The following is a 27,631-nucleotide window of genomic DNA, read 5'->3' as shown; positions in this document are numbered from 1 at the left end:
TAGTTCAGGGTGGGGGTACAATAAAAACATACATATGTGGTGCCAAGATAAAGCAAGGAACTTAAAATAATATATTTGGTATAAGTGCTCAAAGAAAATATATTAATGGCAATAAAAGGAACTCTCGCACTATAGCAGAATACCTTCACATTTTATTGAATTTCAAAGAACAGCATGAGGACCGTAAAATTCCGGTTTCATAACTGACTAAACTATCTACAAAAGTGCGTATTTAAAAAGGAAATATATAATAAGCTCAATACCTAGAGAAAAAAAAGTTATTTTAAAAGCTCTTTGTAAATCATACATTAACTTATTTTGACATATATTATAGGACTATATTGCCTATGCATTGTCCCAGACATACTGAGGGCAACTTTTATAACTGTGCATGTTGAGGTAAAGTCTGCGTTTCTCTCTTAGGTGCAGGCATTCTCCAGATTTTAAAAGTGAAGTTATGGGCATACGTTTGCTTTGAAAATTCCCGTGCACACAGACTTATCTGCATGAACTTATGCCTGCTCTTTTGAGGACATATGGTAACTCTTGCGGGTTAGCTTAGGTGCATAATTTTGAGGGTTCATTTTCAAAAGAATTTACATTGCGTAAATCCTGGTTTGTGTGCCTGAATCAGCTTTTGAAAATTATCCAGCGGGGAGGGGAGTGGAGGATTGTGGACACAATTTTGCACATACGTTTTGCCTGGACCATTGAGAGGGTATTCCAGAGGTAGAGTCAGGTGGGGAAAACAATTTCATTAATATTAATTTTATTTATTTATTTATTTTCTTGATTTTCTATACCGCTGAGTTTTATATACCGTCATTCGGTTTTGCCCTCACAACAGTTTACAAAGTTATAATGTTTAACAGTGTTTCCAAAAAACGGTTTATATGGTTGTTAACATAGAATATATCATTTATGAACTAGGTTCGTAAACTAAGCGAAATAGTACAGAAATGAGAAATAATAACAGTTTGCTGGATCCATCTGTCTTCTTAGTGTTATATGATGTTATATGTGCATATAACATGTGATTTTCACAAGTATGCATGTCAGTGTACATACGGGTAAGTTATACATGCTCAGGAGCAGGTGAAAGTTGCTGCATCTATGTCCCCCACGTGTACTAGCAGTATCTGGGAGTTTTCAAAGGAAATTTAGGTGCATAAATCGGTTTTGAAATTTTGAGCTAAGGTCTGCGGGTATTTTCTACCCGCAGACTCTAGCCCTCCAAGGGCTGCTGAAAATTATCCTCCCTGAAATAGAAATATGCGTGTGTGAGTCCCAGCTCTGCCCATGCTCCCCCCCACCTCCCCAGAACACCTATCACTAGTGTGCGTAAACATATGCCTGAAATCTGGTCACATACTTATGTTTACTTACGCTGAGCCCTAAGCTATTTTATAACAGCCATTTATGCACAAAAAGGCACATTTTAAAAGGGATGCACCCGCTAAAATCGGGAGATATGCATGCATGTAGGGCATATGCATAGCCACCCAATTTTAAAAGGAGCCTACATGCATTCACATCTCTCAATTTGCGAATATCTCAGTTCGAACTAAAAAGGGATATGGTGTAGGCGGGGCATGAGTGTTCCAGGGCAGGGCCAACAGATGAGAGCACCAGTATTTATTTACATCCCTGGGCACGCGCCCATATCCACTGTTGTATAAATGTACGTCTGCTAGGGATGAGGTGTAAGTTATAAAAAAAAACAAAACAAAAAAAAACAAAGCATCCCTGAGGGATTTAAGGGACCTGGGGTAACTGGGGGCAGTGCAAGCTAAAGAGCCAGGGGGGGTTTAGGGGACATAGCCTTACACTGGGTAAACTGGTGGACGAGCTGATGAAACTGGGCGTGGCATAGTCGTGCACCTGTAGTAAAATTCCCCCGTTTGCACGACACATGCCCAGGTTCGCGCGGCTGTGCGCGCCCACCTGTAAAATTGGGCGCCCACATACACGTGCACAGGCTGTTTTATACCGTACTTGCATATGTGCACGCATGTTATCGCCCTGCTGCTGGGTTTGTGCCGAAGCACACGCATACATGTGTGCCCACAGCGCCGGTTGGAAAGTTACCGTCATTAATTCTGTTTTCTGCGATCCAAGAAATTTTCTATGTAAAACACAGCTAGGGACCTTCATGTTCGGTTTTTTTTTTATTGTTCTTCATTTTTCCCAGGAATTTATCAGGGTTTTATTATGAAAAGAACAAGAAACAGGAGAAAATCAGTTGAAAAAAATGACTAATCATTTTTCCAGGTAACTATAGGAGCTTATTTTTGTGGACAGAATCCAGGACAATAAAACATTATTAACCCATTATTAACTCCAATTCACCCATTCAGCAGCTTCCCCCATCTCCTGCCTAGCTTGTCCTTCTCTCTCCCTCCCTGCTGAGAATCTCTCTCTTCTCCCCCCCCCCCCCCCTGCACTTCCTAACCAATGGTGGCTCCATCTTCTCCTCTCTCGCCTCGGCGGCATGCTTACTGAGGCTCCCGCGCTCTGCAGCACTGCACTTCTGCTTTGAGGCAGAGCCAGGGAGTCTTCCGGAAAGTGCTTCTGGTAGCCAAGGCCTGCTTGAAATGTATTCACGGCAGCAGATGGAAGGCACTTTGGCTGCTTAGGAGGCGGGACCCGAGACACGACGTGGGCATCGGTGGAGGGTGAGCTCTTTCACCGGTGGAGGGTGAGGGACTTGAAACACTGCCTGTGCTTTGTCCCCCGCTGGCTTCCAGCAGTGGCTGGAGGCCTTGAAACGCTGCATCTGCAGCTCTGGAGCAGCTTTTTTAATCATCCCAAAAATGAGGGTGAATATTGGGTTAAACCACTTGTCACCTTTGGGAAAAATCCAGGGATTTATGGGTGAAAATTGGCCTAAACTGTAAACAAAGGACCTAACTACAGCCTACCTTGGGTATTGGTAACTTTGCATGCGGGGCAGTAATTTGCCTGTCCCGGAAGCTTCCTATTTTCCTGCATTGAAGAATGAAATGTTTGGTGCTGATGTGTGAAGTACCCTTCAGACCCAGTGAGGAGGCAGTGGCTAGTTTTGAGCTTGCCCTACTTCTCCAGCACCTGAAAATGACAGTTTAATGTCAGTTGGTAGTTTGAATGGAAGGGGATTAATGCAGTATTAGGTGCCACAAAATTAACTGTAATTGATTTTTTTTTTTTCAAATGAAATACTAACTTTTTTTTTAAACATTTCCTAAACGTTGACCACTCACATCCTTTTAGGATTAAAGAAAACTGCAAAGTCATTTTGTTTTCCCCCTCATCTTATTCTGCGGGCTCCTTGAATAACTGCTTTGCCCTAGCCTGGCCCATTGCCTTCAATTCCTTATCTAGCATAGGGTCATCATGGGTTCTTTTTGTATTTTGTTCTCCTTTTCTTCCCTTAATGCTCCTTCAAATGATCATCCATTAAGTGTTTGCTTATTGTTCATTGTCTGTAATCTCTGCAGTCCATTCGGAAAAACCTCTCTAATTCCATCTTGTTCAATATGTTTAATTCTTCTGAAATGACATACCAAAGTCCTTAATTGCATTGTCTTCAATTCTCTTTACACAGTTATGGGAAAGGGCACTATGGGGGGAGAGGGATAGTGAGAGCCATTTTAATCCTATTTTGCTGCACTCCAGGCTTTCTCTTCCTTTGACAGTGCACGTTGCAATATGGTAGCAGCCAATGTGGAGCTATATAAAATGCTATATCTGATTAATTTATAGCTCTTTATTAGCCAAAGTGAGTTACAGGAAACTGGCCCCAGTAGGACTACAGAAAGATAATAGCTTTCCAAGGATAACTTTTATGCCCGCCAAATGGGTAGCCCAATTGTACCAGCTTCAAATTTGAGCTCCTCAGCTACTAGAGAAATTATTGTAATATTTGGCTCTGTACCAGAGCCAAGGGTAAAAGGTTATACATTTGGGAAGAATGCAGTAAGCCACATTTACAATTTGGCAGAATTCCTCCAGTTTTCAGGTGCCACAGTATGGAAATTAATTAGAACCACAGATGGCGATTTAAGCCAGCGCTGAAATCTGGTTCATTTGATATGGAAAGTCACATACTGGAAGTGAAATATTTATATCCTTCTGCTGCTCATCATTAATTCATACTTGTGAAATGAATATCATTCTAAACTTGGTGATATAAGGAGCAAGTTTTGCCTGAGAATAGTACAATGACAAACAAAAAAAGAACTTAGGACCTTGGTTTGAAAACATATTTTCTTTAGTCACAGAAGGCCTGATTTCCTAAGCTTTTTTTTCCAGTAGGCATAGAATGGGAAAAAAGCCTTACTAAATCAGGCCCAGAATGTGAATTCTGAGGAAATATGAGGGAGAATGTAAGTGCTGTTTTTCTCTTGCGTACCATTACCTTAAAACACTGATGCTTCTGGTCAATAAGAATATAAACTGTTGGACAACACATTTTTCCAGTATTCACCTCCAAAATTTGACTAGTGGGGGTGTTTATCTGTTCAGACTGAATATATAACAGCCCACCTCGCAGTAAAGTCTGTGTGTACATTATAGACTCAGAGGATAACTTTCAAACAACTCTAAGTGGTGGCATATATGCGTGTAGAGAGCTGCACAGTGATCCATGCTAGCATTTTATAACCCACACGTGCCATAAAATATGTGTATCTCTCTACCCCGTTACGTCAGCGAGTATCTATGCATACGCATGCAGTGCATTGAAAAGGCTTATTTTTCCTACCCATTTTAAAATATATGCATATATTTTATGCATGAAAATAAAGTAGGACTTGCTCGCCGAATGCCTGCTATCCACAGTACATTTTGAAATATGCACATGTAATTGAAATGAATTCCATCAGTCCACTCGGTCCTTCAGATCATCAAGACCCTCCAGGTTCTTCAGCCTGAACTCCCCTCAGTTCACCCAGACTTCCCACTCAGCCAGTAATACACAATAAACCAGATAATTAGCAGGTGCAAAATTGCACTAGTAAGTTTTGACATGTACGCACTTAAATGCCTTTTAAAACGGCTTCTGCGTATAACCATGGGCTCTCTCCCCAGAACGCCCCAGACTGCCCCTTTTTCATGCGTGTACATGTGCATGCGAAACGTAAAGTACGTGTGGTACTTTCAAGTTTTATAAAATACCGATTGTGCAAGTACAGGCTTCTTAACATGTGCTCATGCAACTGTTTACATTTCTAACTCCTTGAAAATTAACTCCTCAGACTTTAATGAGTATTTTCAAAGCAAACTAAACTTTTTTATGTGCCTGAGCTCACCGTGAAAATCCTCTGGTAATTGTCCGAATACACACACAAATTGCCTCGCACAAAGTTATACCTGCTCCACGCAGGACATAACTTCTGCGGGATAGAGTTTTGAGTGCGCTTTTTGAAATCAGAATGCGCTCTAGTCATGACTGTGTCCAAGCCTGGCCCTCACTCTTGAGTACGCATTGGGTCCAGGTCAGTTTCAGAACAGTCCTTTATGCCCATGAAACCGGGTTGCATACGCGAAAATGACTTTGAAAATGGCCCCCGTACTTTAATAGTGATGTAAATCGTTCTTAAGAGTTTGGGCCATCGCTTTAAATTTGAATTCTTGGACCTTCTATTTTGTTTACAAGGCAAGGGATCACTCCCCTTCAACAAGTGGCAGCACAACATGATTTTTGGGGGGTAATTCTTTTGTGGTTTGATGTTCTGAATATTGAGGTCTGTCATCTCATAAATGGGCACATGCAGTTAATTTTAATCTTTTGCCTGGTGTCTGGCACTTGGATGGAGGTGAAATCCAGTTGTCTTCCTCAAATTCATTTAGTGTCACCTCTTTTTTTGGGTAAGACAAGGAATCCAGTTTAGAATTTGCCCTTTCTTTTATATTAAATGAAATTTCTTTCTGAAAGTAGTGGACTCTGTTCTCAAAGACCTTCATATCCATCAGGCCCAATATTCAGTAAGCCTGACAAGTGATCCAGCTAAATAAAGCCAGATAATTGATCCCTAATATTCAGCTGGATAAATGTCCCACTGAATATATTCACCCAAAGTTATCTTAGCAGTATAATAAAAAAATATCTAACTGATTATGTTTGAATATAACCGGTTAGATTTTGTAGTTATCTGGCCTTTTGTGGCCAGATAACTACAAAATCTACAGAAGCTAGTTTCTGGCCATTTGTGGCTGGATAACTAGCTACTTAACCAGATATCTTCAGAGATATCAGCTTAAGTAGCGTTGTCATAAAAATAACAGTTAAAAAACAAAAAGATATAAACAGGCCTGCGGCTCTATTCTATCCCTCTCCTCTCCCACCAAAAATTTCAGATAAGGTGCTGTCGGTCCATGCACCGCCCTCACCCCACCAATCCCCTTGAACATGGCAAATAATCTCCCACGGTCCGCACGTCAACCTCCTACAACCTCTCTCTTCATGGGCAGCTGCAAGATTCTCCTTTAGCTCCAGGGCCAAAGATGCATAGCACCCGTTGAGAAGGGATGGCAGGCAGAATTTATGACCTAATTGCACAATATCTGGATGTTATGTGGTGGGTGAGGAGAGAGTAGCCATGGCAATCTCCAGCAGTCTTAGCACACTGAACCTCTCCCGTTCCCTTCATGGGTTGTGATAAGCCTGACAGTGATCTACGAGTGCCTGCAGCATTACTACTTGAAATCAGCAACCACTGATCCAGTGCAAGTTCACAGACTCTGCAGCAACCTCTATGCCTTCCCATGAAGGCCTTCCCTGTAGGACCTGCTCCCCTTTTTGGCCTCAGGTCCTCAGGACGTAGGTCCTGAGCCTGTCCAACTCTTGTCCCACTGCCTCAATTGTATGCAAATCTATCTCATGCATATTCACTGTGGATATCTTGAAAACCTGGCTTATTTGTGGCTCTTGAGGACTGGAGTTTGTAACCCCTCTATTAGGCTAAGACAGGGCCATGTAGAGTGGCAGAGCAAAAATGAGACCAGTGATATATGCATGACATAGAAAATACCTGTATATCTCTCTCTGATGTTTATAAAGAACCTACCTTGGTGCTCCTCCTCTCAGGCATCTACCTACTTCAGCCACCCTCTTTCTTTGTGGTGTAGCTTCGGGGCCTTCTTCTTTTGCTCCTCAGTCTATTCAGAGAAATAGAAATTGTAAGCATGTAATTCTATATTGCCCCTACCTTTGCCTCCTACCAACCTCTCACCCCCAAGTGCCACCCCATTCCTTCCTGTTGCTGCTAACCCACCCAATGTACAACCCATAGACACAAAATGGGAAGTCTTAATGAATTTGGCTCTTGGATTGAAATATTGGTTAGGCAATACTGCACATGTATCAAACTTGTGCTAATTCAACCATTTTTTCTGTATAATAATGAATATTAAAAATGAAATATTGTGAAAGAAAATAATTGAAATTGAAATTGTATTTGCATATTGTACCATTGAAATATTTTGCCCTATTCAGAGTAATTTTTAGGATAATGTGAAAATGTATTTTTCCTTTTGCACTGGAGGTGGACCCTTGGCCTTGTGCAGGATTGGTACGGCCCTCTGGTCGGACCTAGAGAGCGCCTGCCACCAGGAGGCGGAGCACACGAGGAGAAAGAGGCTAGCTGGAGCTTTGCCAATAACAGTCCGGGGTTTCCGCAGGTTGAGCCCTTGGGTACCCGGAGCGCCTTGACTTAGGTGGGCCTCAGAGGGTGAGACCCTCTGAGGCCCACCTAAGTCAAGGCATCATTCTCTCTGCATCAGCCACGCAAGGGTGCGTGGCTGATGCAGAGAGAATGAACCAGACCTGAACTAGAGACTCCGGAGATCTCAGGGAGGTAACAGTTCAAGAAGGCTCTCCGGGCGGAACAGGCAGCGCCTGTGGGTCTGGTCAGAGGAAGGCCGCGGTCAAGGTCCAAGCAGGTCGGTCTGGTGGTCATAGAAGGCAAGTAGAGGGTGTCCGAGTGAAGTGCAAGGGTCAAAGCCTGGGTATCCATCCAGAAGTGGTCATCCAAAGCAAAGGTCAAATCCAAGGTCAGTCCGAGCGTAGTCAAGGCAAGCGAGGGTCAGTTCCAGGCGGCAGTCAACATGGTCAGACAGGCAGAGGTCAGTGCCAGGCAGCGGTCAATGTGGTCAGGCAGGCAGGGGTCAGATCCAGCCTGCGGTCAGTCGTAGTCAGGCAAGCAGGGGTCAGTACCAAGAATCAGTCCGAAGGGTACTACCAGGGAACGAGGAGCAGGAACAAGACAGATGCTGAAAACACGGAGGACCATGGGAACACTGGGACACAGAGACGCTGGAACAAGGAGACACTGGAACACTGGAACAAGGATCAGATACAAGGACAGGCAAACTAGTAAACCGAGGTGTCTACCGGATTGCCAAGGCGAGGCTCTGGGAAAAGAGGCTTGCCTTTTATACTAGGGCTATGTGATGTCATCAGGGTGCGTCCGAGTCAGGTTTCCTGTGCTTGGCCCTTTAAAAGTGGAGACGTCGGTCGCGCACACGCCTAGGGCGGGGCCGAGGTGATGGAAGACGCGGAGCCCCTACGTGAGCTCCGCTGAGAGGCCTGTGGCGTGGAAGAGGTCGTGGACGCCTGGGGAGAGCATCGTTCACTCAAGCGTGCAACAGAAGTCTTTGGAAAGTGTACAATTCATGCCATTCTTTAGTGACGTGCTTGTGACTAAATAAGATTTACCATATATACTCGTGTATAGGTTGAGAAATTTATCCTGCAAAACATGCCCAAAAAAGCCGGTTCGACTTATGCACACATGCTATCATTTTTTCCGCATATATTATAGTCCCTGAGATATGCATGTACATATGCGTATACAGCTGAAATGGAGTGGAGTTAGCCGCATAAGTTAAATGGCTAATTCCGATATTTAGAGTTAGCTGCTTAACATATGTGGCTAACTCTGGTTGTGCTGCTGACCTGTCCTAAAGTTAGCATGACATTTTTTAATTTAGACATGACTTTCCTTGAATTCTTATCTTCCTGATAGATCACTCATTTTAAACCTTGACTTATACACAGGTCAGTGCATTTCAATGAATTTTGATCTTAAAATCGCCTATCAACTTATACATGAGATAGACTTGTAAACGAATATAAATGGTAATACCTGTGGTATACTTACAAAGTGCAAATGTCGAGAAGCAATTCACCCCATAAGTTAGGTTATAAGATGTGGTTCTTGTAGTAATTAGTTCTGTATTTGACATTGAACTGTAGATCAGTATCAGATAGTGTAGAACCATTTTTCTCTGTAAAAAGTAATGAGAATATTTCTTTGGACTTTTTTTTATTAGAATAATTAGAAAGTAAGTGAAACATTCAGTAGATATTATCAGTGTTTTAATCTAATGAAAGAATGACAATTACTCAAACTTTAATTTATTGTATTCTGTTTTCACCATCCATTATACCTACAGGTGTGTTTACGATATATATCCCCAAAATAAAACAGATGTAGATGATGTATACTTTATAACAAAGAAACTGAGAGCACTATATTTGTTTGTCATTAAGATTTGCTATAGCTGGGGGAATATTTTTAGACCTCCTGCTGCATTGTAGTGTAAGCCATCTGAGCTTTTACATGCCATTTGTTAATAGATAATGTTACAAAGAGGAACTCTATATTAACCTAATCCTGTCTTTCTCTAGCTGGACTTGCATCCAGTATTGAACATGATCTCTGTATAGTAAAGAGCTGAGTTGAATTCCCAAGCCCACTTTCTGTTCCTTGGGCTGGTCAGGCTAGGGTTGCTTGACAAGCAGCATTCCTAGCTCCTGGATGTGGGGGAGGAGGGAGTCCCAGCCGTCATGCAATGGTGACATCTAGGGGTCCATTTTCAAAAGGTTTACCTGGCTAGCTTCAAGAGTTTAGCTGGTTACACCTCTGCTTTTCAAAGGTTTCCCCACTGACCGGCTAAATTTACCCAACTAAAACGTACACAAGGCAACCAGATTTAGCGAGGCAAAATCAAGTGACTCCAGGGTTGTTCCTGGGATGGGTTTAAAACTTTATCTAGTTAGCTCAGATTATAGGTGCTAACCAGCTCAGTTTAGCCAGTCAATCCCAGCCACACAAATAACAGTCCTAAATCTAGCCAGCTACATTTTCAGAGGGAAACTGGATCGGTGAGTATCAGATGAAAATTTGACTTAAAATAATCAGTTTTGTTATTTTCTGCTGCTCAGCAGTTCTTTGAAAATTGACCCTCCTCCCTCCTAGAGATGTGAATCGTGTGATCGATTGTCTTAACGATCGATTTCGGCTGGGGGGGGAGGGAATCGGATTGTCGCGGTTTTGTTTTTGTAAATATCGTGTAAATCGTAAATCGGGGGAGGGCGGGAAAACCGGCACACTAAAACATCCCTAAAACCCACCCCGACCCTTTAAAATAAATCCCCCACCCTCCCGAACACCCCCAAAATGCCTTAAATTACCTGGGGTCCAGAGCGGGGGTCCCGGTGTGATCTTTTACTCTCGGGCCTGCGGTGCTTTGTAGAAATGGCGCCGGCGCTACCTTTGCCCTGTCATATGACAGGACAAAGGTAGCGCCGGCGCCATTTTGTTTTTTGTCCCCCGACATCAGGGGCATAGGAGATTGCTCCCGGACCCCCGCTGGACCCCCAGGGACTTTTGGCCAGCTTGGGGGGGGCCTCCTGACCCCCACAAGACTTGCCAAAAGTCCAGCGGGTGTCCGGAACGACCTCCTGCAGTCGAATCGTGTTGCCGTACGGCTGGCACCATTTTGCACAAAATGGCGCCGGCCGTACAGCAAAACAATTCTACTACAGGAGGTCGTTCCCAGACCCCCGCTGGACTTTTGGCAAGTCTTGTGGGGGTCAGGAGGCCCCCCCCAAGCTGGCCAAAAGTCCCTGGGGGTCCAGCGGGGGTCCAGGAGCGATCTCCTATGCTCCTGACGTCGTTTTGCCGTACAAAAGGGCGCCGGCCATACGCTGTATGGCCGGCGCCATTTTGTACGGCAAAACGATTCGAGTGCAGGAGGTCGCTCCCGGACCACCGCTGGATTTTTGGCAAGTCTTGTGGGAGTCAGGAGGCCCCCCCAAGCTGGCCAAAAGTCCCTGGGGGTCCAGCGGGGGTCCGGGAGCGATCTCCTACGCTCCTGACTTCGGGGGACAAAAAACAAAATGGCGCCGGTGCCATTTCTACAACGCACCACAGGCCCGAGAGTAAAAGATCACACCGGGACCCCCGCTCTGGACTCCAGGTAATTTAAGGCATTTTGGGGGGGTTCGGGAGGGTGGGGGATTTATTTTAAAGGGTCGGGATGGGTTTTAGGGTTGTTTTAGTGTGCCGGTTTTTCTGCCCTCCCCCTTCCCCTCCCCCTTCCCCCGATTTACGATTTTTGACGATAAATCGGGGGAATTCCTATTGTATCGCGCTTCTAACGATTTTTGACGATTTGAAATATATCGGGCGATATTTTAAATCGTCAAAAAACGATTCACATCCCTACTCCCTCCACACTCAGGATATTGCATACCCGAAGCTCCAGAAAGAGCTATGAAGTGTGACCCTGGACTGAGGACTATTTCTGCGATGGCTGGGTTAGACCTATTGCAAGGAGGCAGGGTTAAAAATGAGGAAGACCCCCAGATAGTTACAGATAAGGGCTAGTGGTGCTGTTGGTCCACTACAAGCTGATTCCTGTTGCGTTGGGATTCCAAAGAAGGAGGAGGAAAATACCAGATCAAAAGAAAATGTGATTTTTGGTACCATTCCTCAGCTCAAAATAGTTTCTCCATGTTAGTAGGGATATTCGGCCACATATCCGGCTACCTTTAGACCTCCATAATAGCAGGTCTGACGTATCCAGCTAACTTAGGCCTAGATTCATCATTTTGCTATAAATATAGCAAAAAGAGTGCCCGCGATTAATAAAAAAAGGGGGCATGGTTAGGCTAATTTCCCTGGTACTGCATCGCATAGGTATTTTACCGCAATGCATGTTATTTTCACATCGCAAGCTGAGAAGTCCATTGCATGCTGCATTACTGACCAGACAGGCTTTTATCACAATTGGCGTTTTGAGCTGCTGGTGAGAGAGAGAGAGTGAGCAGCTAGGTAGAGATTGTATCAAGCAAGGTAGAGAGAACATGGTACAAATCTACACTTCGTTCACCTTTCATCACTCCAAATCTCATTAAATCTTCACTGAGGTAACTGTGCTGTTCGTATGTATGACTGTGCATGTAAAACTGCTCCCCAAAACCCAACTCATCCCAACAAACCTCACCCTGAATTACTGGTTCCCCTTCTTACAGTGGTATAAATAGTTAACGTTTTGGTGAGCCTCCAGAGTGCTCTCTTTATCTCTCTCTCTCTCTCTCACTAACTTCCACAATGCACAGGAAAAAGGTGTAGTTATTACCTGTGTTGCTGTGCGATAGAGTAATGCACGCCATGCTAACTGACCCTCATTTCCATAAACCCCTCCCACTTGAATACAAATAAAAAATTTGCATACACAATTTGCGATGTGGGCTTTAGGGCCCTAACACATTTTGATAAATGACCCTCTTAGTGTGAATATCGCCGCTTATCTGGCTAAGGCCTGGATTTTCTAAGGTCGCAGACCTTAGAGAATCTGGCGGTAAACGGGGGGGGGGGGCGGGCCTGCGAAAGCCAGCAGCGATGGCACCACCGCGGTGTTATCGCTGTCAGCTTACGCACCCAATAGCTCCATCGTAAAAGGTGATACTATTGGGTGCGCTACTGGCAGTGATAAGGGTTCTTACCTTTTCGCAGCCAGCGATGTTTCTGCTGCGTCTGCCCCGGTGCCGCCCCGACTCCTCCTCTTCTGCTGCCGACGCTGCCCCAACTCCGCCCCGATCTAGGTATCGCACGTGAAAAGGGACTTTTCACGTGCGATCCCTTTAGAAAATGACCTCCTAAGTTTACTGAATAAGTAGCTTCTCCTCCTCAGGACCTGTCCACCCCCACTTAGTCGGATAACTATGGAGCTGCATAAACAGTTATCCAGCTAGGTGGGAGCCGCTGAATTGACCCAGATATTTAGACACTACCACTTAGTCAGATAAGTGGGAACGTAATCTGGCGAACGGATTCTAAATAAAATAAATAAATAAATAATGCAAATTGGCTCTGAATATTGGCCTCATGACGTTTTCCAAGAGAAAAAAAAATATGAAATACGGGTTTGAATATTTTTTTATATCATTGCTTGCTCCATCACATTCATACAGCACCACTCTTTAACTCATTAATAATCTTCCTAAAATATTTAATAAGTTAATCACTGAGGTAAAACATCTATTTCTCTTGATGATTTGTATTCACATTCAGGGGCAAATGTGTCTGAATTGTTCAAAAGCTGCCATGTGTTTAGTTGTTCTAACGCTATGAGTCTGCTTCAAATGATGATACCAAACCTCGGGCTTCTCATTCCATTTAGGAATGGCCAGGGCACAAGCCCAAGATAATTCTAGGTGTCCCAGGTTTAGGGGGATCTATCCTAGCAGTGTGTGAAACTGGGGTTGCAGTATTTGGTGAGTTTGGGATACAAAGAAATCGGAGCGGCCTCGGAGGGAACTTTCCTTCCACCCACCCGCACCTTCCCCTCCCTTCCCCTACCTAATCCACTCCCCCCGGCCCTGTCTAACCCCCCCCCCCTACCTTTATTCTAAAAGTTACGCCTGCCCCCTGCAAGCATAACTCGTGCATGCCAGTGGGCTGCTGGCGCGCCATCTCCCAACCCGGGGCTGTTCCGGAGGGCTCAGCCACGCCCCGGAACGCCCCCGGGCCAGCACCACACCTCCCCGACACGCCCCTGGGAAAGCCCCGATCATCGTGCCGCCCACCCGACACACCCCTGACACTCCCCCATAGCGAAACCCCGGGACTTACGTGCGTCCCGGGGCTTGTGCACGCCGCCGAGCCTATGCAAAATAGGCTTGGCGCGCAGGGGTATTTTAAAAGGGTTACGCGCGTACCTTGTGCACGTAACCCTTTTAAAATCCGGCTCAAAATTAGCATACGTGCATGTAAGTACTTGTCCTCACAGACATACTTTTGTACAAACATCAAATGTACGCACGTATTTTCAGTTTTGCCACACACATTTATCAGCGCGAGAAAGGTATGATCTAGAAGCATTCCTGGTTGGGCCAAGACGTACGCATATGTTGCTAGTTTATGAAATTTACGTGAATACATTAGGCAACTCGTTTGTGCAGTTGTACACCTGCTAATTAGCCCAGTTGATATCTGATTCGTCTGCTATTGTTGAGTGGGAGATCTGGGTGAACTGGTGGATTCAGGGTGAAGTACTAGGAGAGTCTCTGATATATATCAGGGTTTTACGCAAACAAGTTATATTTTTCCCCATGTAAAATATGCATGCTGTATTTATAACATAGGCAAAAAAAGTACATGTTTTAAATGCATTGTTGATATTCACACATACTGAAATATACGTACATGAACATACATGTCTTTTATAATCTGCATGGACCAGATCCGTGCAGGTGATAAAATATACCGTGGTAGATCTCTGTGCACTCATATGTATGGGGCTAGGTGCGGATCTTTGAAAGTTATCCTTCCTGTGATCAGAGTAAAATTCAGTCATTTTAATCTTAAGTATATAGTGACTGTTTAAAAGTTTGCAGATATTGGCTAAATATTGCCATTTGTCACTTAGAATGACATGCCTGGGTAAGGTACCGGTTGAAATTTGCATAGTACACCATTGATCCTAATACAGAATTGATCTCCTCTTAAAAATAATATTTAAATTAGATGGGTTGTGTTGCTCATGTTGAAAGCTATTTCTTTTGTTCTCCTTTGCAGACCACCAGAAATTGGAAAGGGAAGCCAGAATTTGTCGCCTATTGAAGCATCCTAATATTGGTAAGTAAAAGCAACAAATAAATGCATGGGATTTCTTCTTATTTTTTGGTCTTGTGAGTTAGCAGAAAGCGAATTCATGACCGACAGATTGAGGAGGGGAAAAGCATTAACGTATAAACGAGGGCTGGCCGTGGGGCTGCACTGCCGGAGGCTTACGTTTGAAGTTGCTTCCCAGCAGCAGGACCCAACAGGGACCAGGCATGCTGTGGAGAGCAATACGTTCAGAGAAACAAGTTGTGAACGAACTTGAAATAGTGTTTGCTTCGGAACTACCAGAAACCAGCAGGGTTGTGGCCACCCCTTTAAAAATCTGTCTTCTGCTGCTGCCTTTCCCACCAGTACCAGCCAATATTGCCGTTAGCAAAATTTGCCCTCGGCAATTTTCCCACCCGCTTCCCCACCGCAGATGTACTGGAGGTCATTTTGTAACCGCCTGCATGAATGAAACGGCCCAAACGCGCACGGGTTACACCAATTTTCAAAGTGAACTTTCGCACAGAAGTTTGCATGGAAAATGATTCCATCGAAACTGCCCGCACACAGTTTTGTCTGCTACTTTCTTGAAGTTTTACTCTCACTTTTTTTTTTTTTTAAATGCAAAAGTTTGCCTCCACGTGCAAACTCCTCCCCAACTCCACCCCTAGGAGCACCTCCCCGTCGTGCAAGCCGTTCCCATGGGTAAAGCATCGGTTTTTACCCTCAGAAGTGGCTTTAAATTTACCCTCCCTTCCACTATGTTTTTCCCTCCTTTAAATGTCTGCATATTTTGTACCCACCCCTGAATAAATACTGCAGAAAAAGATTTGTTCCATCAAGGCACAGTCAAGATTGTTCAGCCAGTTCCATTACAGCTGCAAAGTAAAACCCAAGTTTGAGTGTTGGTATGAATGTCTAAATTCTCTCCTCCTCCTCACACCCCCTCGATCCCCCGAGCAAGCCTCTTTCATTTCATTAACTGATAATGGGTGCACAGAACTTTTTATGCAGAGTTCTTGTGTGTGGCATTTTTCAGTGAAAGTGATTTATTACTTTTGAATTGACTGTACGGTTTGCAAATAATGGATTCTTTGAAGAGAAAAAGGTCATGCTTGCAGGGAAAAATATAAAGGCGCTGAAATTGTTTTGCAAAAAAAAAAAAAAAAAAGCCTAATCGGTGCAGTAAATAATTTTAAGTTGAAATTGTATGAATTCCTGGTTATTTAAGATGCTTTTAGGATGTTGTATTCAAAACAGTCTATTTTAATAACAACAAGACAGAAACTGTTGTCATAATTTAAGTAAAATTTAAGATCTGAAGATAATAAAACATTTACATTTGGTGCAAGGGGCTAGGGGATAGTTTTGCTTACTTGGCAAATGCGATGTTGGTTAGCAACTGAAGTGCGATATTTACTTCATGTTAGCAGAAGCCAATCATTGCATTAAATTTATTGTCTAAAGTCATTTGCACTCAGACGTCACTAAATTAATTTAGTGGTACTTGTTTTTAATCTTAGTAAATGTTTTCACTTTTATCACCAAATCCCTTTTTTACACTATGTACTAGAACTCTGCTATAAATGGAATTCCAGTTACTGTGTCTGTTTAAATAAGTGCGGTCAGGTTTTCAGCCTGAAGATACTGGAACACAGTCCCTTTCAGATTTCTGGCCTATCTTTATTTAAACACCAGACATGATTAATTGTAATCTATACCACTTACTTTATTCATTATCGTGCCTTGCTGTAAACCATTGTGATGGTTATCTAACTTAACGACGGTATAGAAGAGCTTTTAAATAAAACTAAATAACAATACAAGTCCACTACAAGGCTGTAAGTTAGAAAGGAGCTCTTCTGGAGCAGGGATTATAACAACCTGCAGTCTCATGCAATTCACATTCAAAAAACAGGCAAATCCTCAAACTGATCAACTCCGGTTACAATTTGAGGCGTCACAAAGTTTTCTGTATCAAAACACTCAAGTTTCCGGGAACAGCTTTCCTCTCCCTAGCACCTCCTTTTCTAGTCCAGAGGAGCGGAATTAATGGTTCTGCCAGCGGCTTCCGTATACATTTTCCTCATTTATATCCGCTTAATTTTCATTGGGTCCCCTCCAGTGATTTAGAAAGCAAAATCATTGGTTGGCCAGCTGGTCAGGACCCTCCCCCGAGTTGAGGCCTACCGGCAGCCGTTCCAGTCAGGTATAATATTTTTTGCTGAAGAGCTTGTTAATTGCATTAATCCACAGTGTTAACCGGTGATGGAGTGCACATACTTTGGCTAACACGGGCGATGTGAAATATCCTCTAGCCTCTTACATACAGTACCACTGAATTGAATTCCCTCTCATTTGAGACTTAGAAAATTTATGGCAGCAAGATATTTTCATATTGTAGGTTAAAAAAAAAAAAAAAAGCCCAAAACTCATGACTGTTTATTTTAGGAAAATCAATAAACCCCCATTGAGCAGCTTTTTAATGTCAGCAGCCATTTGGAATCACGTAATATTAGTTTTGTTGCAATATGCATGACCCTTACTTATCCCTGTTCAGACAGGGAGGCATAACCAGCAGGGGAAAGGAGGTGACAGGGCCCCAGGGCAGGTCATTGCTGAAGCCTCACCTGGAGTATTTTAATTCTGGAGACCTCATCTCAAAAAAGGATAGAGGCAGGATGAAAGCAGTCCAGAGAAAGACGACCAAAATGGAGTGGGGTCAGCACCAAAAGACTTATGAGAGGAGAGTAAAGGACCTAGCTCTGTATACCCAGGAGGCAGGGCAGGGATGGTAACTTTGAAACAGCTACGCGGGCGCCCATGTACGTGCATTGGCCGGCCCGCACCAAAGGATGTGGCCACATTATAACATGCACACGTGTATGAGTTCATGGTCTAAAATAGGCTATACGTGCATACACATGTGCACAATTGCATATGGCCGTGTGCATGTGCGCGCAAATGCCACCTCTGCCGTTTAAGTGGAGGGAATTTTAGTAGACACCTGCTGACTCAATTACCAGTTTTCCCAGTTTGTTCCCAGTTCGCCCAGGTAAAGGATAGGACTTCCTAACCCCTCTAGGGAACTAGCCTACTTTTTACCCTGTTAGCCTCAAGCCTTAAAACCCTGCTAACCTCTTTAGTTGTTTTTGTTTCAGGACTTACACGCCATCCATAGCAGAATTAAAGTTACGTGGTAGGGGACCTTTGGACGCGTAAATACTTATACACAGATTTCATCAAGAAATCTGGGAATGCCCATGCCCGCTCCAGACCACGCCTGGACCCCAGCCCTTTTTTTTTTGCAAAAAATGTATTGTGCACGTACTGGAGGATACACGCGTACTCGTGTGCTTTTTAAAATCCGTGCGGCGTGCAACGGCCCGACTTCTGCGTGTACGCCCCGGCTTTGGCGCATATAGGTATTTTAAAATTTGTCTTGTAATTTTTAGACAAAAATGAAAGTATGAGGGGAATGAGATGGCGGTGGCCATGGCCAGCGCCAGGTGTGACCTGTGCAAAGGGGCGGGACCAGGGCTGGGTGTGAGCTCTCTCCCTCACACATACATACCCTCACACACATACTTCACAGTCTTAATATGCTCAATGAGCACTGGTAAGCCAAAGGATGGCTGGGGGTTGAGGATCCAGGATTGCTGGGGGTAAGGAAGAGAAGCTGGGTAGAGAGGATGAGACTCTTTCTAACTCCTTCACCTTCTCTGTCCTGGTGATCCTGATCCTTTATTCCCAACTCCCCCCAGCCATCTGCCGGTAGTGAAAATGGCCGCCAATAAACTCGGGGGGCATTTTCATTACTGGCAGACAGGCAGCCGTGGCGGCTCGCGCTAGGAAGGAGGCGCTAAGGTCGCACAAGTGACCCTAGCACCTCCTTCCTAGCACGACCCCCTAATTTAAATATTGCATGGTGCCCCCCCCCCTTTGGGGCACCATGCACGCCTTGAGAGTGGGTACTGACTGTTCAGTGCCCGCTTTCTACGTGTCTTTATTGCATCGGGCCCTTTAGATGTAATATTTCTGAATGGGGTAACCTCCACGGAGCAGCAGTTACTACCCTTAACAGAAGGAATGGGAGGTAATCTGCCTGAAGCGTTAGTTACTCCCTTAAGTAACTTTCTGGGCAGACTGGATGGAACATTTTGGTCATCTGCCATCATTTACTATGTTACTATCTCTCCTACCATTACAAACATCTGGAATTGAGTTGAGAAAGCATCCTGAGCATGCTCACATTCTAATGTTGAACTGCTGGAAAGAAGCCAAAAGTACCATACTTGCTCATACTTCTGTTCCCACTGCTTGCATTAACCATGCTACGGTAGTAAAACACTTCAACCGCTGTAATGCATAGGAATCAATGGCAGAAACGAACAGAAACATAGATATTTCTTATTTCTACAGATAGAAACTCTCATGAATAGGATATTATAAAGTAATATAAATGGATGAGCTGGTAGGTTTTTATCTTCTCTCATCTGTCTGCCCATTTACCCTGTCCACATTGAAAGGATATATCCCAGCTACTAGCCATGGAGCATGACCACTTGTAAGATCTCTCTCTTATTCAGGACAGTTTTTGTCTTCCTCATTTGTACTCTGTCATTTCAGGATTATAAGGATATAAAACCCCTCAATTAGTTCACACCCAACATCCCTACTTCCCATGTTTAACCACAAGGTTTTGTAATATTTATGATATTTATTTATTTTCAAATATATAAACCACCTCTTCCCAGGGGGCCACAAGGTGATATACATGAACACACAAACAAAATTAACAGAAAATAAACATCAATAATCAAACAGTATGTTCAATCAAATCAGGTGAAAGCCTTTGAATAGTGTAAATAGCCACCAGTACTAACATGATAGTTGCCCAAACCTTCAGCCTTCTAGGTCCCCTGCATGGCTTGCCAGGCAGATCTGAGTATATGATTGCCTTTCATTTCCACTAGAGCCTCCAGTTATTACTGTACCTGCAGCCTGCCAGGCTGATCCAGCTGCTTGTTAAAAATTCTACAATTACAGTCTAATGTAAATAGCTGCTCATACAAAAATCCAACCCCCCACCTAGGTCTCCTGTGCAGTTTTCCAGACGCACCCTGTTAAAGACCCTGGGGTGAATTTTCAAAGAGATACGCATATAAAAATGAGCATATATGTATGTAAATAGCATCTATTTGTGTTCATGCTATTTTATAAGCATCAGACATATGCGTATATTTTTGCTTTCACACACACACATATACACACATGTAAAAATGGGGTGTACCAGGGCAGGGTTGACACATGCATGTGTACGTTGCTATTTTAAAAGACATGCACATAGATTTGCCAATTTTTACCTGGAATTTTATACTTGCTAATTATCTTGCGTATGTGATATTATACTTATTTATTCTGCACTCTTGACAGGTGGGAGGGCTAGGTGAACTCGGGTAAGTTCAGGCTGGTCTCAGTGACCTGGAGAAGAACTAGGTGAACTGGTAGAGTAATTGATAAAACTGATAATGTATATTACACGCGCATATTTTAAAATATACCGATTTATGCGAGTAAATCCTACATTTTATTTTTACATGAAAATAAATGCGTGTACATTTTTAAAATTGGTAGGAAAGGTATGAGCATTCAATGCGTTGAAATATTTGCTTTCAGTGTATTGCATGTATTCGTGCGTAAGCATACATATATGTGTATGTTGTGGCCTGGAGATATATCTATTTTACAATACTCGCGTATGTGATACGCATGGATTATAAAATACTATTATAAATCTATACAGGCCCCTATATGCACGCATATGCCACCACGTGCAGTTGTTTGAAAGTTATCCTCTGTGTTAGAATCTCTATATAGTAGGTAAGGATGATTCTTCGCATGCTTTCTTTCCCTCAATCCTTATGAACGGTGTTGCAGATCAAGGAGGGCCATTCCCCTCACAAGTATCAATTTCTGCATCCCTCAACAATGAGGCATTATTTTCCTCTGCTTCCCTCCTAGGACAGGTTGATCGGAATTATGCTGTGTAGTGCTACCATACAGAGGGTAGATATACAGGAAAATACATGTTCTTCCAGAACCACAGACACAAGTACGAAAGGTTTTGATTATGCTTAAATAAGACATTTAAGATGGACTGGAGGTATGCTAGCCTTCAGCAGTCATAAATGCACACAAGTTTGAGGGCCAGCAGAGGTGCATAAAATGCATTTATATAATTTGAATGATTCAGTGTGTATGGGCATATCTGTGAGCAGAGTAGAGGGCAGCAGTGGGACATCTGTGACTTTTCCTTTTCCTTTGTGTTCCACATTTTTTGTTTGTCAAGCCATGGCAAATATTTTCATTTTTGACAAATATCTCATCTGCTTTTTTGAAAGTTGCTGTGTGGGTTTGTTTCACTTTTCACTCTCCAGTGGCCAAAAAACTATTTCGAGTGACCAGCAACGGGACCATTGTAAATAAAAAAGTTGAAACTTAAATTATATCTATCACTAACAGGAGGCGTATTGAGGCACATAGGGGTGAAAACCTCAAAACTGTCAAGTCTTCCTTTCCTGTATTTTAAAAAATCCACTATGCCCACTTAAATCCCGACAAAGGCCTCTGTTTTGCCCGACAAACAGGCTTTCTCCAATGAGCCAGAAAGCACTTATCTTATGGTGTCCAAATAGTAAATGCTCATTTATGTTAAAAAAAAAAAAATTTGGTTTCAGCGGCAATGTCTTACTGAATAAGTCATAGGCTGCCTCTCTCTATATAAAATGATTATTTGTGTTTATATTGCTTTGAGACAGTTTGTTCACTACAAATTTGCTGCTATTTTGTGTGTGTGTGTGTGTATATATATACTGGAGGAAGAATAATATATTAATTTCCTTTCTCTTCAACTCCTCACATAATGAAAAATGTAAATTTTGTAGTGAGCTGGATGCACTACTGCTTTAAATTTGTATGCTTGGAAGGACATTCATACTACCAGCACAGATTCCTTTATCATCTTTTTCCTTAAGTTTTGGTTCTCGTTTTATTAAAGTATCAGCTTAATCAAAAGAGAAAGTACAGATTGAATTTTCTTTGAATGTTCTGTGGGCTGTAATGATCTGATTTAGGAGCATTATCTTCTTGCTGGTACACAGGAGTTGAAGTGAATGGGGAACGGAGGGGGAGGGGTGGTGAGCAGTTGAAAATATCCTTGTTCCTTAAATTCTCTCTTGCTAACTTTTATCTGACAGTTAGTGGAGCCAGATCTGACAGATCAAGGGTTGGTGTAGCGAAGTTCGTATTTTGGTTGATTAGCGCTCCACTATTTGCAGAATTCCTTTTCTTTTTTTTATGTACGGTATGTCAAAAATGGGTTGAGCTTTTCCAAAGAAATAAATTTCTTGCCCGAGTGCCTTGTGTGCCATCTATCTCTAAAGTATAAGACTTCCCTTTTGTTACAAGTGCTAAAATGACTTAGTAAGATCTTTTCTCACTTTCATGAAACTAATTACCCCCACACTGTGTTTTTCTTTAAATTCTGGCCCCTGTCTACAAGGCTGTGATAAAGCATCCTTTCAATTCCAGACTACAAGCTATATTCATTAGGAATTTTCTCACAGTTAAGTTATTTGATCTACCTGGAATGAGGCTCCTGGTGGGGGAGAAAACAAAAAAGATCCAGCTCCAGAAATGAGAATCACTTCAGAGGGTTGAAAAGTATATCCAGTACACCTTCAGCACTAAAAAAAAAAAAAAAAAGATTTGATTTATTGCAGTACAAAAAATATAAGCAGGGCAAGGGAATTAGAAAAAGCTGAAAGCTCAGAGGTGGCGCTCATCTTGCAGGATTCTTCTTCTGGATACTCCGTACTGAGGTCTGGGCCATCTAAGCCAGAAGTCTCAGCAGTTCAGATGGGATTTCAAGTTCTGAGTTAAAGTACAAAAGTGGATGCTCGTATTTTAGCAGAGAAGTTGCCTGACTTTACTTCCCAGGCATAGTAAGGGGAAATAAAGGTGTTATATTGCAAACTGAGGCAAGACATCACCTTTTTGCTATTTGGTTATGATGCAAATTTATTAATTCCTCAATATATGGAAGAGATTGTTCCTGTAATTTTTTCTGTATATTGAAATGCCATAAACTGAGAACTGTTTTTCCTATTGACTTCCATTATAAATGTTGTCCCCTTTGTAGTATGACCAGGTGCTCCTTTACGGATTGGATAATTTCACTGTATGCCTTTAAGTCCTTGCCAAAGAGCTTAAGAAACCCCTGTGTATGTGTTGTAAGACCAGTAGAGGATTCTCCCTGAGTGACCTCTAGGCAGTTCTGCAGGAAGCAGGGGAGTAACCAGCACATCAGATTACTTCCTGCACAGTTCAGAAGATTTCAGCTTTCCAGCCTACTCCTAGGCATGATCCTGTTCAAGTCCCTAGGAGGATCAGGCAGTACAACTATTGTTCCTTTTTCCCGGAGTCCTGGTGGTATTTGTTTTTGAAGATCCCCATCAGATCGATGCCTTGCATGCCTCCTCAAAGACCTGCCGACCCCAATCATATCCTATATAGTAAAAGCTGTAAATGCATCCTTCCAACAAGAGCACTATCCAGACCAGCTAACATCTACCCAAGTAAGGCCTACTCTAAAAACCCCACACTAAATCTTTCAAAATATGATAGCTACTGGCCAATATAAACTCTCCCCTATACTAGTCAAACTTCTGAAGTCCAAAGTTACCTCAAAGAGACCAACAGACTGGATCCAGCTCAATTAGGATTCCGCACAAGATATAACAAATGGTTCTAGAATCTCTGTTAGGTAACATGCAGCTACTGATGGATCATGGTAGATTGGGCCTCCTGATCCTCGTTTCTGCTACAGTTTTACTCAGTTGACCACAAAATCATGCTGACCAAAATGGGGAAAAGTGAAAAGCTGGTTTGAATCTTTTCTCACCAACAGATCCCAGAAAATACGCTGGAAAACAAATATTTCTAAACCATAGGCCCTTGCATCTTTCTCATGGCTATAGTAAGCCTATTTGTCTATTTGTCATCTATGCTGATGACATTCAAATCCTCAGGCCAACACTAGATGTCTGGGAAGAAACAACAATAATCATGGAAAAGTAACTCAAACAAGTAACAAACTGGATAGCCAGCAACTGACTCCTGATAAACAAAACCAATACAGAGATTCTATGTGTGAGCAATGCGCCACAAGCTGAAAACATCCCCCCCTGCTCCCTTCACATATATACATAGTTATTCTAGAACAGTAATAAAACACCGTTTTTGTGCCAGGGTAACATTACAATTTCTCATCTGCAACAGGGGCTGGACCGGGAAAGGGGGTGGGGTATGGAACTCAAATACACAATTGACATAAACAGTGACATAAACACCAAAAAGCAATGAGATATGGGCAAGTAAACTAGTAAAGGAGCAATAATATCCCAAGACACAGTTGTATTAGTGTGTAATGATTTTCTGTCTTTTTGAGAGAAAAATACCGTCATATAGTTTTTATAATGATTGCATATAGTTTTGTATCACTGTGAGGCAGTTCTTGCTTTGTGCTGTGAGTCTCCTCCAGGCCCCCACCTTTGTCCATCTTGTTGTTACAGAAAGTACAGTTTAGACTCCATTGCTGTGCACCAGGTCAGCACAAAGCTAGTAGGGAGTACTGCATAGCAAAAGATAACACACAAGCTTGTGGACTGTGGATAGCCCCCCTGCTCTTTTCTTTCCCCCTTCTTTCTTTCCCTTTGCTAGAGGTTGCCTGGACACAAGGTTCCCCATCCTTCTTCACCCATAGATTTCCTTTCTCTGGCTTAGTCAAGGTCACCTCTGGCAAATACCCAGGGCAGACAATATGGTGATCAGAAATGTATATACACAGTAAAATTTCCTAGCTTGCCAATTTTTTTAGAAGTGAATAAAGAGATCCCTTCTGAGCATGTGTAGTCCCAAGAGGTATAAAACCTCAGCCCATCATACCCCAGACAGATTCCCTGCTGAGAACCGAGGTTGGGGGGTCTCCAGCGTTGACTTTGTCTCCAAAAGGAGAACTCACTTTGCTGATTCACCCATCTGAGGGTAAGAAGAGGCCCTTCGGGTAAGGTGACTAAAGGTGACAGTTTCCGCTAGGCTTTGTATAAAATTACACACTATTAGTTGGGGAAATTACTTTTGCATATTGTGCTGATATATTATATATTGTGTTTTGTCATTTTTTTCTCAGGTATTCTCAAAAACACCTTTTATATATATTGATATGTATAATTTGCTGTATTTTTACTAGTGTTCTCATAAGTGCTAGTTTTGTTTTTGTACGTATTTTATGCAGAAAAATATAGCTTCTCATTATTTCACAAAAAAGTAGTCTGATCATTTTTCTTAGTCAGTTCAGTAATATACACCAGAGGGCAAATACAAATACTTGCAGACCCCAAACAAACCCATGAACATCACGAAGCAGTGACATGATAATTCCCCAAAGCACAGTGAAAGGGAGAAAAAGCAGCAGCAGAGAAAATACAAAAAAGTTATTTAAAAAATCTAGCAGTTACATTCAAGAAAGCAAGAGAGAGTGTGCCACTGGGGAGTTCCAGCTAAGGCAGACAACCATCAGCAACTGCATTAACCTTCAGTCATTAGTGCATTTTTTAATGCCAGGAATGGACTAATGAACACAAGGATGGAGAACTAAAGTAAAAAAAACCAAAAAAACCAAAACAGATTTCCATCAGCTATTAATTGTTAACAGGTGAAGGGATCCTGATGGTTTATATTAAATTGTCTTTCCTTGTGCTCTATAACCCACATCTTGGAAGGATGCTCCGCCCTTCGCTGCTCCATCATTAAAAGAGGCTCTCAGCCAAGGTAATTTAAAGAGTCCTGCCAACACTGATGTGTCATCATAAGAGGGCCCCTAGAGTGTGGGACATCACTAAAAGAGGCTCACTGACGCATCATCAAATGAAGCCTGTTAACGTGTGTGACGACGAGCTCATGATGATGACGATGATATTGCATTCAACATCTATGGGCCAAATGTAATGATGACTGAAAAAGGTATGAGAGACAAAAAAATCATTATAGCAGGCTGGTCCTGGCCCGCAGGCCTTAGTTAGCTTAACCCCGTCTTAGACATTTTTACCCCATACCCATAATACAAAGTGAAGAGTGTAGGAGTCATCCTCAACTCACCATGGAAAGCCAAATAGTGATAGTAACAAAGAAAGCTTTCTGGCGCCTCCAAATGGTGAAACAGCTATGCCTCGTGCTGCAAACAGGCAACGTGAAAACAGTCATGCAAGCAGTAGTGCTCATGCGTCTAAACCAGAGGTGCACAAATTAGAGGGGGAGGAGTGCATATGATCTTGAAAGGGAGCATACCAGCTAGCTGATTGAGGAAGAAAACGATGGCTGTGCTTTCCAGTCTCAGTGCTGGTGGAGGCACTGCAAGCTCGGGGGGGGGGGGGGGTGCTTTTAGTGATATTGTCATAAACATTCCATGACTTAGCTATGTGTCTCGAAGGAAGAGCCGTTTACGCTGTGGCAGGCCCGGGGAAGAAGCTGCTTCCACTGCAGTAGGCCCAGACATGGGAGGAGCCAAGGAAGAATTGCCTCCTTCACCCCACCCAGCCTGGTCCTAACCAGAAAGAAAGATCACAGCTGCTGCTCACCCAGGGGGGGTTTGGGAAAGGGAATGGGCAGAGAGGCTGGAGAGAGAGGGATGAAATGGGGGAGGGGAATTGGTATGAATAAAAGCAAAAAAGTAAGAAAAAAAACCAAAACATTACAAAATGAAAAAGATGAGCAAACTAATAAAAAAACAAAACAAAAATAAAGATAAGAATCATTAGTGAAAACAGTAAAAGGGCAATACAAATGTTGGCTGGGGGTGAACCAGATTTTTTTTTTTTTTTTGCAGCACCTAAAACTTTTGGCCAGCATCAAAGTTTTTTTTAAAAATGTTCCACCCCTTTCATTTGTCTGTAGTATGTCTCTGGGTCTGTCTGGGAATGGAGTATGTGTGTGTGTGTGTTAGATTTCTGTATCTTGTGTGGTGTATATACCTTTGTATATCTGTGTTTGTGGTGTGCTGTGATTTGTGTTTGTCTTTGTGAAGGCTCTGTCTATTTGGGTGAAGCGTGAGTGTGTGTGCAGTCTGTGTTTCTCTGTTTGTGTGAGGTGTCTGCTGTACTGCGTCCCTGAGAGTGTGAATGTGTGTGTGTGTGCTTGATCCTTCAGCAACTTGAAGAGAAAAAAGCAAGCTATGAGCCACTGGTTAGCAGTGTGGCTCCTTAGAAGCTTGGTAGCTGGTTCAGGAGCGAATTGATTCACACCAGGTCAGTAATCTAGGACAGCGATTCTCAACTGGTGTGTCACGACACACCAGTGTACCGCCAAGCACCGGCAGGTGTGTCACGTGCTCCCGGTGTCCCACTGCCTCAGTTGCCTTCCCTTCTCCCCAAGGGCAAATTGGGTTGTCAGGGGATCAATCATCCCCTGGTGGGCCGATGCAGTTGGTAGTAGAGTGATGCTGAGTGCCCTGACCTCAACTATTGCAATGCCATCTTCACAGGACTGCCTAAAATGTTAATAAACAAACTACAGATAATCCAAAATTCAGCAGCCAGAACTAGCACAGGTAGCAGAACAGGGGAACATGCCTCCCAACTCTTAATCTGCTTACGCTGGCTACTCATATCCCTACTTATCAAGTGCAGGAT

General features: G+C 43.0%; 1 protein-coding gene across 14 annotated transcripts in view; it reads left to right on the top strand.

Annotated features, from left to right (window-relative positions):
* Positions 1 to 27,631, top strand: part of CAMK2D (calcium/calmodulin dependent protein kinase II delta) — a 613,333-nt gene that overhangs the window by 230,012 nt on the left and 355,690 nt on the right. For all 14 annotated transcript variants that reach the window (XM_029596378.1, XM_029596351.1, XM_029596334.1 and 11 more), the window contains exon 3: positions 14,850 to 14,909. In XM_029596378.1, coding sequence (XP_029452238.1) covers positions 14,850 to 14,909 — 60 coding nt within the window. The remainder of the gene's footprint in view (positions 1 to 14,849; positions 14,910 to 27,631) is intronic.

Source organism: Rhinatrema bivittatum, chromosome 1, assembly GCF_901001135.1.
Source record: "Rhinatrema bivittatum chromosome 1, aRhiBiv1.1, whole genome shotgun sequence".
Lineage (NCBI taxonomy): Eukaryota > Metazoa > Chordata > Amphibia > Gymnophiona > Rhinatrematidae > Rhinatrema > Rhinatrema bivittatum.
This window is presented reverse-complemented; position numbering and strand designations above follow the sequence as displayed.